This window comes from Sturnira hondurensis, unplaced genomic scaffold (genome assembly GCF_014824575.4).
Source record: "Sturnira hondurensis isolate 20B ecotype Veracruz unplaced genomic scaffold, ASM1482457v3 Scaffold0004474, whole genome shotgun sequence".
Taxonomy (NCBI): Eukaryota; Metazoa; Chordata; class Mammalia; order Chiroptera; family Phyllostomidae; genus Sturnira; species Sturnira hondurensis.
The window spans coordinates 16,624,905-16,640,718 of record NW_028077105.1 but is presented as its reverse complement, the minus strand read 5'-3'; the positions used below and the strand labels follow the sequence as shown (position 1 = coordinate 16,640,718).

The following is a 15,814-nucleotide window of genomic DNA, read 5'->3' as shown; positions in this document are numbered from 1 at the left end:
TCTACTATGACTCAAATTAGACCTAATAACTCTAGCTTCTGTCCCACTTTTCTCCTGAACCCTGTAGAATGGGTGTCTGAGAAATCCTGCTTGCACCGCCCTTTCAGGCCTCACACTCTAACTGCCAAACACTGGGAGGCACTTGCTCCCTAGTATGAGTAGCATTTGCTTTCCTGGTTTTGATATCCATCAATCTTTGTTCTCATGCTCCTGATTTCTCCTTCTCAATCTCTTTCCCTGGCTCTATGAAACCAATACGGGCGCTTCTCTCTGTTACAGCAGTCTTCTCATCAGTTGCTGTTGGGTAAGATCTACTTCAGTGGCTTTAAGGGCAGCCGTCTCATCTTCAGGGCCAAGCCTGAACTGTCCACTTAGTTCCAGCCCAGATGTCTTGCAGTCCCCTCAAAGTCAGCATATCCAACTCAAGGCCTTACCATTCCAAAGTATTTTTCCTCCTGTAATTCTTATCTTCCAGTAGGAGTATCAGCATCTGTCCAAATATTTGAGCTAGATACTTGAGTCACTTTCTATCAATCACCATATCAAGTTCCATAAGTTTTATTTTTGAATAATCCCCTCCACTCCCAGTTTTACTTTCCTAGTCAGGATGCCAATCATTTCTTGCTTGGACCCATGTAACAGCATCGTAAATCATCTAGCCAACTCAGACCACCAAGCCCCTCCCACACTACTCATCCTCTTGCTGCCACCAGAGCTCTCTTCCCACAATCCTCCGATCATGCGGTCGCTGCTGCTCTCTTGCTATCACTACCTCATTAAGATAAACTCCAAAGCCTTTGTCACGGCACAAGTGTCCCTCGCAATTTACCTTCCACTTTCCTTTCTACCGTATCTTTTGACAAGCCCCATCTCCATCCTGTGGTCAAGTATAATATTCTCAGCTGTGATCCATTGTGCCTCCAAAGACAGTGTCTGGAGACACTTTTGGGTGTTACGACTTGAGAGGAGGTGGGGGTGTGCTGCCGGTACCTAGTGTGCAGAGGCCAGGGATACTACTAAACATCCTAAAGAATTACCTGGCTCAAAACTGTAGGCAGTGCTGATGCACCAAAACCGAACTTTCTATGATTCACTGAGACATTATAACTTCCATACCGATATGACTGTCCTTACATTATCCCTCATACCCATACTGTATTTCATCATTCCTATATCTGGCCTATTTACAGCCTCCTTTAACAAACATCTCCCATATTGTATTTTTAAATTCTCCAATATCATATTCTGTAGAGCTTTTATGAAACCTTTTAGTCAGAGATCTTCCTCTGTACTCTAAATTTATATTGTATTTATCACTGAATCATAACAGCCACTTGAAATTATGAGCTCCCTACCACCTAGGGGACATGAGGTCAATAAATGTTCTCTACATCATAAAAATATAGAATATTACTGATGTTACTGAACTCTAGTTCCAGTTTTTCTGGAGAACAATCTAGTGATAAGTAGTGAGAACTATGAAATTATTCCTACTCTTTGGCCCAGTAATTTAATTTAGGGTAAGAGCTAGACAAAAAGAAAAACAATTTACAAGACAAAAGTATTTATAAACCTGATAATTTATCCACTTAGCAGTAAAAACAAAACTCTGATAACCAGGGTTGAGAAATGGCCAACTAGGGTTCTAGGCCCATGAAATACGCCTTGGTTGGTCACTAATCAGGACAAAGAACTGGCCTTTGGGAAACTCCATCTTGCAACTCTGGCCAGGGCCTTTATGTGATAATATTTTCACTTAAATAAGAGGGAAAAACTCCTTAAATTTATCACCATTCATAATTTAAAAATTTAAATATAATACTCAACAAAAAATGTTTAAGCAACTATATAAAGTTGACAGAACTGACAAAATTGACAGAATAAAAAGGGAAATAAACAATTCTACCACCATAGTATGTATCAGTTCTAGAAATTGATCAAGAAGATAAAAGTCAAAAAGGATGAAGAATTTTTTAAGTAAACAGCTTGAAATCTTGGTTTAATGAACAGGCACACAGAGCAGTAAACTGGACGCACCCAGAACAGCACATTTCCTCCATGTGCTAGGTCACAAGGCTGGCAGCCTTAAGAAGTTTCAAAAATTGGTTTTGTGCAATTTCTAACCACAAAGCAATTAAGATTTAAAAAGCATTTCAATCTCACACAACTCTTTCAGAGAGAAGAGTGAATAAGACCTAATTAATTTAATGAGTCTAGTAAAACCTTGATTCCAAAACCAGAAAAGGATGGTATAAAAAAGAAAAAGTATAACCTTACTCAAACCTAGGCTCAAAAATCCTAAAATTAATATTAACACACTCAATCTATTATAATATAAAAAGATATATTTCATGACTAATTAGGATTTATTCTAGAAATCTAACACTAGTATAATATTAGAAAATTGATTAATATAAGGTACCACATTAAGAAATTAAAGAAAAAACCCTGCCTGGTATATAGCGCGGTGGATTGAGCCTATTCACGGGCTTGTGAATCAAAGGATCGCTGGTTCAATTCCCAGTCAGGGCACATGCCTGGGTTGCAGGCCAGGTCCCTGGTGGGGGACATGTGAGAGGCAACCACACATTGATGTTTCTCTCTCTTTCTCCTTCCCTTCCCCTCTCTTTAAAAATAAATATATTTTAAAAATTAGCCCTGGCGGGTGTAGCTCAGTGGATTGAGCGCGGGCCTGCAAACCACACGATCGCAGTTCGATTCCCAGTCAGGGCACATGCCTGGGTTGCGGGTCAGTTCCTGGCAGGGGACGCACCAGAAGCAACCACACATTGATATTTCTCTCTCTCTCTCTCTCCTTCCTTTCCTTTCTAAAAATAAATAAATAAGATCTAGAAAAAAATTAAAAAAAATAAATATATTTTAAAAATTAAAGAAAAAAAATATAATCTCAATATATGCAGAAAAATCAACATCAGTTTGTGACAGCTTTTGAATTAAGAAATTAAAATTACAAGAGAATTTTCTAAACCTGATAAAGATCATTTACAAAACAAAACTTTAAAGAAGCATCATAATTAACTGTGAAATGTTGACATCCTTTTTTAAGAATAGGAAATAAAAACAAGAATGCTACCCTGGCTGGTGTGGCTCAGGGGACTGAGTGTCAGCCTGCAAAGCCAAGGATCACTGTTTTGATTCCCAGTCAGGGCACATGCCTGGGTTGCAAGCCAGTCCCCCGTAGGGAGCATGCGACAGGCAAGCACACACTGCTGTTTCTCTCCCTTTTCCCCTCCCTTCTCCTTTCTCTAAAAATAAAATAAATGAATAAATGAATGAATGAATGAATACTTATTATCTCGGGAGAGCCTAGTCAAGAAAGAAAAACAAACAACAACAACAAAAAGATGTCCCGGGCTGAAGAAAAGGCAGGTAGGTTCATAAGGAGAAATGAGCCAGCGTATTCTTGGGGAGCCATTCCAACACAGCACCAAAATATTTCCAGAATGCTAAAATATAACTGCAAATACATTAAGACGGAAAATCAATTACAAATTTGTTAGAACTCTTTTCAGTGAGTTTGGAGTATACATACTTGAAGAATACTTAAAAGCCATTTGGAACTGAGAGAAGTCCAGGGGACCTTTATGAGAAACACGATTGTAACTAAACTGCTTTCTAATGAGAACAGAACACCATAATTACAAAGACTGCACTCTGCCAGGAGACGTGCGCAAATGTGGAGCCCTGGTGGATTAACTGGGACAACAGAAGAGAAGCTGTACTGATAATATCAGTTCCCACATGATTCCTTCTCTAGACAAATGTTTCAATTCTTGTGTAATTAAATACCGAGTACAAATTATCTGCCTGCCCACGGGCATTTGTGTGTGTGTTTCCGTGTGGTTTCTGTAAGCGCGCACAGATGACAAGAAAGCAGGACTTAAAGATCACCGGGGAAGAAGACTCTAGTGAGGTAGGCACAGCTGACAAGAAGGGTCAAGACAAGAACTTGTTGCAGGAAGCCCCGGCTACAAACCACAGGAAGGGTGACCTGCAGCAGAAGGAAAAGAGGACAGACTACGAGGCTGTGCTAGAGCACGGCCGGCACAGGGCAAGAGGGAGAACGGGCCGAAATATAGGTATTATGATTTAAAATTTTCTTTACATTTATTTTTTCACAACTTTTTGATTTATAACATTGTACTATATTTTATTCTTAGACTTTTCTAGGATAATACTAATTTCATATACAATTTTAAAATTACTTTAGATGTCACACTATCTAGAACGTAGAAAGTCTTTTTTAAATGGAGACAGTAGAGAATATTAAGTCCATGTTTTGCATGTTTTCTTTCCTACACAGTGTTGTTCTCCTTTGTTTTGTTTTCCTCCCAACAGCACCTCGGTTCTAATGTTGCTAGTAGTAAATTTTTACCTGGTGAGATACCACCTAGTACTATGACTAATTAAGGAGTATTTTTTGATTACTTTACTCTAGTTATTACTTTCACTGAGGCTCACCTACTTACATAATATTATCAGGTAAGACTTCATCATTACAAAATAACACAGGCGACAGAGCTAAGAAGTTCTTGCCTCGTGATTGGCTGTATTCAACTTGTCTTCCAGCTCTCTCTTCAGGTTTTCTAGCTCCTGTTGAAGCTGACTTTTATCCTCTTCCAGGTTTAGTTTCTCCTTTTTATATTGTTCCTCCAATTCCTTAAGAAAAAGAATGTTTAAAAATTTTTAAAATTTTGAATATTGTATACTTCATAGGCTCTAAGAAAAGGACTATTCTGTTTATATTTGGCAATTTATTCTCCAAATCAACCTTACCCATAATTAATAGTATCAAAATTAATAGTAAATCTAATTATGTGAGGAGCTTAAATGTTATCATTCTGAATAATTAATGATGTAGCAGTTAAATAATTTTTTTAATGGTAAAAATATTTTGTCTAATCAACAAGGATACTGTGGCACTGAATGACACCCTAGATCAAATGCACTTAGTTGATATTTACAGATCATTTCACACCGAAGAAGCAAAATACATATTCCTTTCAAATGCACATGGGTCTTCAAAGATACACCACATGGTAGGATACAAAACAAGCCTCAACAAATTCAAGAAAATTGAAATCATATCAAGCATCTTCTTGGATCACAGTGGCTTGAAACTACAAACTAACCTAAAGGAAAAAACTCAAAAACATTCAAATGTATGGAGACTGAATAACATGTAATTAAATAATGAATGGCTCAACAGTGAGATCAAGGAAGAAATAAAAAAATACCTAGAAACAATGAAAATGAACATACAACAGTCCAAAACCTATGGGACACAGCAAAGGCGGTCCTGAGAGGGAAGTTCATAGCAAATATGCCTACCCTAATGAAGACAAAAAAATCTCAAATGAATGACCTAACCCTACATCTAAAAAACCAGAGTAACAACAACAAACCCCAGAATGAGTAGACGGAAGGAAATAATCAAGATCAGAGCAGAGTTAAATGACATAGAGACCTAAAAACAATTCAAAGGATCAATGCATACAGGAGCTGGTTCTTTGAAAAAGTAAACAAAACTGACAGACCTCTGACCAGACTCATTAAGCAAAAAATAGAGAGGACCCAAATAAATAAAATCAGAAATAAAAAAGAAGTAACAACTTATTCTCTGATACCACAGAAATGCAAAGGATAAAAAATTACCATGAACAACTATACGCCAGAAATTGGACAACCTAGGTGAAGTGGATAAATTTCTAAAAATGTATAATCTCTCAAAATCAATCAAGAAGAAGCAGAATGCCTGAATAGACCAATAACAACTAGTAAAATTGAAGTAATAAACAAAAAAACTCCCGTCACACAAAAGCCCTGGACCAGATGGCTTCACAGAATTTTACCAAACATTTATGGAAGAGCTAACTCCTAACCTTCTCAAAATATTCCAAAAAATTCAAGAAGAGTGAAGACCCCCGACCTCTTTTTATGAGGCCAGTATCATCCTAATTCCAAAGCCAGATAAAGATATAACAAAGAAAGAAAATTATAGGCCAATATCTCTGATGAACATAGATGCTAAAATCCTCATCAAAATATTGGCAGACTGCATTCAGCAATACATCACAAAGATCATATACCATGATCAAGTGGGATATATCCCAGGGATGCCAGGATAATACAATATTTGCAAATCAATAGATGTAATACACCACATAAACAAAAAGGGCAAAAACCACATGATCATATTGATAGCTATAGAAAAGCGTTTGGTAAAATCCAGCACCCATGTATAATAAAAAACATTCAGCAAAGCGGGAGTACTGCGGGAGTATTACTATTAGAAGCTGATGATTTAATTGAGGGAAAACAAAACAAATCATCTTCCGAGGGAAGAAAACTGCAGGTAAGAGAGTCAGCACTTCATCTAGCTGAGGCTTCCTGAGGAGGGCACCTATATGTTGCTGTCACACGAACAGACAGCCAAGATCAAGGGAGTGTTCCTATTACGGCTTATACAAATGGAAACGCCTCATTCAGTCTCATAAACTATATCTCATGTCAAGAGCTTTTACATACATCCCTCTCTGAACCAAGATTTACGGACTGATCACAAGACAGCAGCCATCAAAATGAAGCAACTCATTACTCCACAATTAGGTCACGCTGGATCATTACAGGAACTCCACCAATTTAAATGCAATCCTAAACTGCATCTTTACTTACCATTTGTAGTTTTTTCTTATCCCTAATTGCATTGCTGTGGATAGCCTCAATTGCCATGTGGTGCTTCCAAGCCAATTCTTCCAAAGTTTTAGAATGGGCCTCATTTAATTGAGCCACCTCTCCTTCCAATCTATTTTGCAGGTTTTTTAGCTCCAACTCATAATATTCTTGCTGAGTTTTCTTTGCTTCATTTACTTTCTAAAATAAAACAAATAAAGATCAATAATTGGCACCTGCTTTTCCATTAGTATTTTGAATACATAAACTTGATTGAACTGGGTGCCACGAGATTTAGACTATGGAACATGAAAATAATACATCATTGGTGCTTCAGAAAATGACAAGTGGTGCAGGCAAATAAATAATTTTAAAGCAAGTGATAAAATAGAGTATTATTAAGTAAGAACCAAAAGTGAATTAGCACATCTACAAACTGAAGAGAGAAAGTCTTCTTATATGTCAAAACTACACTAAAATGGCTTACCAACTTACCCACTCAAATGATATTACTCAATACAATTTTATTGACTTCCAATTATATGCCTTTTAAGCATTCACAATCTAATGACAAAAAAGTGAAACAACAATGGCAATATAATTGTGTAAGCTCTACAAAAGAAGTGTGCATGGCATGCTGTGAGAGTATACAGGAAAGGAGCCTAATCTGGGCAGGGGAGGAGAGAGGGAAGAAGGGGGAGGAAGGGGGCACCCATNAGGGGGGAAGGGGGAGGAAGGGGGAAGGAGGAGGAAGGGGCAGGAAGGGGGGAAGGGGGGAAGGGGGAGGAAGGGGGAAAGGGGGGGGAAGGGGGAGGAAGGGGGAGGAAGGGGGGAAGGGGGGAAGGGGGAGGAAGGGGGAAGGAGGAGGAAGGGGCAGGAAGGGGGGAAGGGGGGAAGGGGGGGGAAGGGGGAAAGGGGGGGAAGGGGGAGGAAGGGGGAGGAAGGGGGAAAGGGGGGGAAGGGGCAGGAAGGGGGAGGAAGGGGGGAAGGGGGGAAGGGGGAGGAAGGGAGAAGGAGGAGGAAGGGGCAGGAAGGGGGGAAGGGGGGAAGGGGGAGGAAGGGGGAAGAAGGGGGAGGAAGGGGGGAGGGGGAGGAAGGGGGGGAAGGGGGGAAGGGGGAAGAAGGGGGAAGAGGGGAGGGGGGAAGGGGGAGGAAAGGGTGGAGACACAGAGAGAGATCTGGAAGGCTTTTTGGAAGAGAACACTTCTGAGATGATGATGGTGACATGTTCTGTCATTTAAATTCTTACAGGCCCATCAGGAAACTAGAGATGAGAAACTTTCAAACCTAGATCAGGTGTCAAAAGCTTGCATTCATAACCATGGACAGCATTTTGAAAGATGAGAGGTGTTAAACCAGGTGGCGAAGTTTAGGCGTGGACAGAACATAAGACACAACGCTGGGAGCAGTCAGGAATGGGGCTCCCAACTAGGCAGGAGTCAAATGATAGGGGTCTTTTAAGAACTCTGGATAGTATTCTGACAGGAGTGAGAAATCCCTGAAATTTAATTAAATGACATTTTAAAATACAATCATCTTGGCAGTAGGCTGGTGAGCTGATTCAAGGCAAGGAGAGCAGTTAGGAAGTTGTAACTGTGATCCAGGCAAGAAAGGACAGGTGCCTAGATTTAGCATCTGTGAATGGGTAATGAGGAGGAGAGGACGTAATAAAAGTACATTAGGGAGCAGAACCAACCGGACTTGTAACAGATAAGGAAAGAGTAATCAGGACTGATTCCCAGGGTTCTGATTTACCAAGTCAGTGCTGTTTGTCCTGTTGAGGAGACAAAGCTCTAGGCATGCTGATTTGATGTTTGTGAGATGTAGTGGGGGTTAGATAAACAGGTTCAAGTTCAGGGAAAAGATGTGGCCTAGACCAACAGACTTGGCAGCTACTGCTGAACAAGTGACAGCTGACGTTACTGAAATCGATGAGCACGTGGAATGAGATGAAAATGATGGGCAACATCAATGGTAAGGGAACAAATGGAGGAGGGAAGCTCACAAACAAGCCTGCAGGAGCAGGAGATAGGAGGAGAAGGTGAGAGAACGTGAAATATCACAAGAGAGACGATGTAGGTCAGAGAGGAGTAAGTACCACAGTAACACAAGATCCGCCAAATCCAGTAACCAGGATGTCACTGGAGGCTGAGGCAAACGCCGAGTCTGTGGAGTGGCGGTAAGAGAAACCAGACTGCACCCGAGCAAGGACTGAATGGGAGGTGAGCAAGGGGCAAGGAGAACAGACACTTTTCAGTATGCTTGGCTGTTGAGGGAAGGAGAAAGAGTGTCCAGAACTCCCACTTGGTATTGCAGATATCTGAAAAATTGGAATAAATATTCAGAATTACTCTATGAATGATATATCTTACTTGTTTAATCTAGAAATTCAATATGCTGGTAAATGAATTTTCAGAGCTTGATGTTAGTTATCCTTTTTGGTTTTGTAGAAGTTTTATTTATATATATATTTGATAATACATTTCATCCATAGCAAACCAAATACAATTAATCACAAATGTATATCCCACTCAAACAGGAGTTTATTCAGTTTGAAATAGACTGAACTGACTTAATTTTTTTCACTATAGTTACTGACAATGCATTGAACATACATACAAAATGGGACAGTCCAGATTTATACCTTTATTCCTCATACAAAAACAACTAGGGTTAAAGTAATGCACTAAAAAGAGAAAAACCAAACTTTTCTTCCTCTCCTTTCTTGGAGGGGGAGGGATCCTCAATCCATTTTTACCTTCTCCAGTTCCAGAATCTGCTGTTTCTGCTCTTCATCCAGACTCTGAGTTTTGCTTTGCAAAAAAGCCCTTTCTTCTTCAAGCTGAGATAATCTCTCATTGGCCCTCGATTTTTCTGATTCTAGATCTTTAATTGTAACTTCCTGGGTCATCTGAGTTGCTTGAAGCATTCCGATATGACCTAAGAAACACCCCTCCAATTTAAAATCTGTTGCACTGTAAGATGAAACAGTCTATATTTATTAACACAATTGTACTTAAATTGTACTTAATACCTAAGTGAAATAAATGGTTTGCATGTGCAAATAGTTCTTTGATTTCCCCACTGGGTAAAACGGAAATATTTATCACGGGAATACTTCGTACCAAGTAGAATAACTTAAATTAGAATAACTTAAATAACTTAAACATTAGTGCGCTGATGTTGCTCCCTGCACCCAGGACCATGCAACTAATTTTTAAAGATCTCAAGCCACACAAGTTGAAGCAGAGGTATCCCCTCAGGGTGCAGATAGAAGTACTAGGAGTAAAACAAAATAAACGAGGATGCACTGACTAATATGATGGCATGAAAATGAGGAATTTCTTTTTTCTAATCTCTTCTCTTTTCAAATTCTATCATAAAAAGGAAGAAACCAGCATGCAGGGACCAAAGGTGGCAGGGAGCAGTTTGGTTGAAACTGAATTGGTTTTAGACAAGAGACCTGATAAAGAACTAAGGCAGAGTAAAAGATAGATAGGGCCAGCAATGTTATGAAAAAATAAGTAACAGCAGCAAATTGAAAAAAAAGATAGGGAATGAAGAGAAAGATGAAAAGTGAGTGTGACTGAGCACAATTTGCACACAGCTTGTTCGAAAGGTATTGATTAAACAAACTCACAGTCGCAGACAACACTATGGTGGTAACCAGAGGGGACGAGGTGGAGGGGAGGGAGAGGAGGGTGAAGAGGGTGATGGAGGCAGACTTTGGGTTGTGAGCACACAGGGCAATGCACAGGTGATGTATTACAGAACTACACACTTAAAACTTATGTAATGTCATTAACCAATGTCACCTCAATAAGTTTAACAATGTTTTTAAAAGTGAGTGTGAGATAAAGGTATGAAAAGCAAGTGCTAGGGCAGTTCTCAAAACCCCCACACCAGCAGCACCTGTGAACTCTAGTTCAAAATGACGCTCACGCAAGACCTACTGAACCAGAGACTCTGGGGCTACATCCCAGCACCTGTGGTTGTGAATGCCCTCCTGGTGAGTCTCACACATGCTCGGTTGGAAAAAATATCACTTTAGGGAATATTTGGGATTCAAAGATGAATCATCAAATAAGGTGACATCTTCAAAGAACTAGTTCAAATGGCTTCCCCTGGCACAGTAACCCCTCAGGCAAAACATAACTTCAGACCCAGCACGGTCACCCACACCCTCTAGTAAGAACTAGGAAATTAGAAGGACAACTATGTCAGGACAGGCAACTCAGCCTTGGTATGTAACGTAATCCTTATTAATAAGCCAAATGAAATGAGGGTGCTCTAATGTATATATCATTCCACTCATTTACATACTTTACAATGCGTGTTAACAGGCAAAGCCTCTTAGACTGCATTTTTATTTTAGCGACTGGCTTACTAGTGTTTTAATAACTGCTAACGCTTAATTCTTCTATAAAAACATATTTCTAAAAATAAGTTATCATTTGCTTATTTATGATTAATGAGTAAGACATGAGAGTCCTTAACATACTCGAGTCTAAATAATTTTAAACTATTAGAAAAGACTAATTTGTCTTGAATTAACATTGAAGTGTTGGTTTTAGCTGAGGAATGCACCAAGAACTACAGTCAGACGTACTAGCTTTGAGGACAAGATCTGAGGCCTGCTGTAGTAAACGTTCTCTGGCTGCTGCCAGCTCACTTTCCACTTCCTTGTGCTTGCTTAATAAGGCCATCTCTCCCTCCTTGGCATCATCAAGCTGTTTTTGAAGACCCTAAGAAAGATCAAATAGCCATTACTAACATGCAAGAGTGATGGTAAGCTAAATAATTAAATTATAAACATCAATAATTTTTTATTCAGAAGTCACACTTAACAGTGCCTAGTTTCAAATCTGTTTTGATAGGTGAGTCTCATAACCATTTTTATTGAAGGGAAATGAAAACACATAAGTAAATCCAAAGCCCAGTATTTTAATTCTCCCAAAGTGCTTATGTAAAATATTAACATGTTATTTAAATAAAAACTTTTCATAGAAAACACTCTGCAAGATTTTAAGCTATTTTGGAGGCCTTTATATCTTTTCAGGCCTTTTGGACCTAAAATTCTAGTAGAAAATAACAATAACTAAAGAGTAGCAAAAAATACCTTCATTGACTTCTCCCACAAAGGAGTACAAAAAAAGCTAAATGGAGAAAAAAAATAGTTAAAGTGGTCTCATTAAAAAGAGGAAAACGGGAAAAAGAAATCCATGTGTTGGATGTAATATTTTTTTTAAGATTTTTTGTTTATTTATCTTACAGGGGAAGGGAAGGAGAGAGAGAGAGAGAGAGAAATATCAATGTATGGTTGCCTCTCATGCGTCCCCTGCTGGGAGCCAGGAACTGGCCTGCAACCCAAGCATGTGCCCTGACGGGGAACTGAACCGAGATCGTGTGGTTCGCAGGCCTGCAGATGTAATATTCTTTACTCACCTGAACATTGCTCTCTGCGGTAACGAGGGCTACCTGAAGCTTCTGGCATTTGTCACGGAGACTTCCAGCTTCATCCTGTACCATCTGTAACTCTGTCTTTAATTTCCCTATGGTTTTTCGTAAAATTGCTTCTTGTGCCTGAAATTCTTTTCTAAGGTCAGCTTCCTTTTCTTTGCTAGCCTGTAGGCTTTCTGCTGTAAAAAGCTGTGATCTCTTCAATGTATCCAGCTCACGCTCATAAAAGGATTGAGCTTTATTCAACTTGCCTTCATAATCCTCAATTAGCTTTTTTCGCTCAAGTCTGAGCTCTTCGAGGGTTCTGTTTAAGGTCTCCACCTCCAGTCTGTGCAGTTCCTCTGTCTTCTGCCCCCTACTCACAGAGGCCCCCTGCTCCTGCTGGGACTTCAGCAGCTCCTGGACCTCCCGTTTGTGAGCAGTCCTCAAATCTTCCAAGGCCAGCCTTTTGTCTTTTTCAAACTGTACCTGGAGTTGTCCAAAACTCCGTAATTTTTCCTCAAATTTCCTTCTAATCTCTTCAACCTCTCTCGACATGGTCACTATGCGTTGGACATGCTGCGCTTCTGCACAAAGTTGCATGTCCTCAACTCTGTGCTTATAGGCTTCAAATTCTGTCAAAGCCTGCTGCTTCATTTTCTTGTGATCTTCTAACGAGGCTTCTAAAACCTGAATCTTTCTCTTAAGGTCTAACTCCTCTGTTACTCTGCTTTTATACTGCAATATTTTTTCCCTTGTTTCTGCAAGAATTTGTTGGATTTCTTCTTCGTGAGCATCTTTTAGGGCTTGAATTGCAGATTCATGCTCATCATTTTTAGTGTTCAAAGCATATATGACCTGCATGGTTTTAAAGAAGAAAGGAGAAAATTCAGGGAACATTACTCTATTTTAATTTTTTGCTTATCTCCCTTTTATTTATTTATTTTTCTAACTTGGAAGTTAATTCTTTCATTTGGATTGAAATTTTTCTACACACTGAATATTGACTGATCAACGATACTGAAACGCCATGTATTGTTTCTGAACTCATAGAACGATCGATTCACTTAGCAAATCGTTTATCTTGTAACAATCTTAAAATGTACAGTTGAGGAATTTTTAATTAGGATTTTAAAGCATTCAAAGTTAAAAATGTTTTACTACAAATAAAACAGTGAGGAGGAGAGGGACAAAGAAAGGAGGCCACCTGACCTCGGAGAAAGGAGTCTGGCCTCCTGGGGCAGTGGTGGGGACCGGGAGAAAACCTCACAGAAAGTCCCCGCCCCGCACGGGTGTCCTAGAGACGGGGGAGACTTCGCCTGCGTGTAAGCTCTACGCCCTAAGAATTCCCAGAGGCCCCTATCAGTGGTTTAATATCACTTATTTTACGAATCAACAACATTGTAAATTTAGCAATTTCCTTTTCTAATTCCTCTGTGGCTTTTAAAGCCAATCCTCTTCTCTCCCAAGCGGTCTTAAAAACCCCAGTAAGTATTTTCTGGCTGGCATGTCAAGTGCTGTCGTTGGACTCACTGCCTCACTTTCCCTCTGCCTCCAAGCAAGGAGCTTTCCTACAGCCAGAGTGTTCTGGGCACAGGTCTTGATTTTCATTTTAGTCCTTGGGTTTTAATGATTCCACTGAGATCTCCCCAACCTAATTCCAATGACATGTTCCCTTTATAGCAGCACTCCCCTTCTTCTACGTTCCCGAACACCCTCCATCCACCACTGTGACCCAACAGTGCACTGTTCGTGACTGTTATTACTCCAGGCTTCGAGATGCGCCCACCTTCTTCTGAAGTAAAAAGCAGTGAGTGCTACACAGTGCAACAATTCAGATGCAAAAAAGCAGTGTCCTGGAACTTCGCTCCTTTTAATGTGATCTTACTTTGAGTTTCAGTACCAAACAGCAGACACTGCAATTAACATGCAGAAGTATTGCCATTTTTGCAAAGAACTGGTTTATGTAACCTAGGGCAATTAAGAGAGACTACCTGGCTCCTCACACCATCCGGTAGCTCTACATCCTGCTGCTACATCTGGGCTGTCACCTGCTGTGCCCACAGCTGCACTTGCAGAAAGAAGAGACAATGGGGCCTCACCTACAAGGGGACTTTGCTCTCCCACACAAGGCTTCGTTTTGCAGACCCAGTCCTCCTGCCATACCTCCCTTGCTTGGGCTGCTACAGCTATTTTATACTATAACATCTACTTATAACAAAGGTAAAAAGGCCCCAACCTTTTTTTCTTTTTTTATTTGATTGTTGTTCAAGTACTGTTTTCTGTCTTTTACTCCCATCCCAGCCCTCCCCACCTCCCCTCCATTTCCACCCCCAGCCCCCCAGTTTTTGTCCAGCCCCCCAGTTTTTGTCCTTTATACTAGTTCCTGTAAACCCTTCCCCTTTTCCCCNCAACCCCCGCCCCCCAGTTTTTGTCCACGTGTCCTTTATACTAGTTCCTGTAAACCCTTCCCCTTTTCCCCTGAAATTCCCCCCCCCTCCCCTTTGGTCAGCCTACTCTCTATTTCAGTGTCTTTGGTTATATTTTTCTTGTTTGTTTGTTCTGTTGTTTAGGTTCCTGTTAAAGATGAGATCATATGGTATTTGTCTTTCACTGCCTGGCTTATTTCACTCAGCATAATGCTTTCCAGTTCCATCTATGCTGTCACTGCAAAAGGTAGGAGCTCCTTCTTCCTTTCTGCTGCACAGTATTCCATTGTGTAAATGTACCACAATTTTTTGATCCATTCATTTACTGATGGGCACCTAGGTTGCTTCCAACACTGGGCTATTGTAAATTGTGCTGCTATGAACATTGAGGTGCTCAGGAGATGAAGGAGACTGCACCACTGAATCTCACAGGCCCCACCCTTTCTTAATATAGCTACCTTTGTCCTCCAAGGCCCACAGGAAAATAGATGCACAGAAGGGAAATAAATCATTATTTATAGTCTTTCTCTTTTTTTAATTACCCTAATTCCTTCCAAATCGCAAGTTATAAACCCAATGAGCTAACGCAGGACCCCATGGAGGACTCCTTTCCTTTATATATTTGTAAATCCAGCAGAGCCTCCTATTCCCTTCCCTAGGGTCCCAAGACTGGGACACCCAGAAAAACAGGATATCCCACCCAACAGAAGTCCACTGGACAGAATGCCTGAAGCAGAGCTGGTCATGGTCACAGGTCTCAGACCTCCCCCAGGGTAGGTCTGTGTGTATCTCCTACAAACGTTAGTAAGCACATGAAAGGAAAAGAGATACCCAGAAGACAGAATCTCCAGAGAAAAACAAGTCCCACTGTTAGCACTTTGCTCGAGGTAATGATCTTGAAAAGGATCAGTCTCTGGTGGGACTCCATCTAACTGAGGATGAAATGAGGGAGGGAAGCAACGTGAACTTCCCCTTGTCAGCAATTTACTGAAACACTCCTCTCTTGTATTTATTTTTTAATTTTTTATGTGATGAGAATTTTAAGATTTAATCTCTCAGCAACTTCAAATATATAATACAGTAGTACTATTAACTATAGTCATTGGGCTGTATATTACGTCCCCATGACACTTTTACTTTATAACTAGACGCTTGAACATCTTGACCATCTTCACCCATTTCACCCTCCTCTGGCAATGACTAATCTGTTTTCTATATCTATGAGCTCAGTATTTTCATTTGCCCATTTGTTG

General features: G+C 40.2%; 1 protein-coding gene across 9 annotated transcripts in view; it reads right to left on the bottom strand.

Moving 5' to 3' along the window:
* FAM184A (family with sequence similarity 184 member A) overlaps nucleotides 1-15,814 on the bottom strand; it is a 103,590-nt gene that overhangs the window by 54,585 nt on the left and 33,191 nt on the right. For all 9 annotated transcript variants that reach the window (XR_005066442.1, XM_037045849.1, XM_037045846.1 and 6 more), the window contains exons 2-6: nucleotides 12,139-12,990; nucleotides 11,303-11,438; nucleotides 9,452-9,633; nucleotides 6,697-6,894; nucleotides 4,558-4,680 (exon numbers count right to left, since the gene is read on the bottom strand). Coding sequence is in view for 8 of the 9 variants with exons in the window: in XM_037045849.1 (XP_036901744.1) it covers nucleotides 4,558-4,680; nucleotides 6,697-6,894; nucleotides 9,452-9,633; nucleotides 11,303-11,438; nucleotides 12,139-12,990 (1,491 nt within the window). In the remaining variant the exon portion in view is untranslated. The remainder of the gene's footprint in view (nucleotides 1-4,557; nucleotides 4,681-6,696; nucleotides 6,895-9,451; nucleotides 9,634-11,302; nucleotides 11,439-12,138; nucleotides 12,991-15,814) is intronic.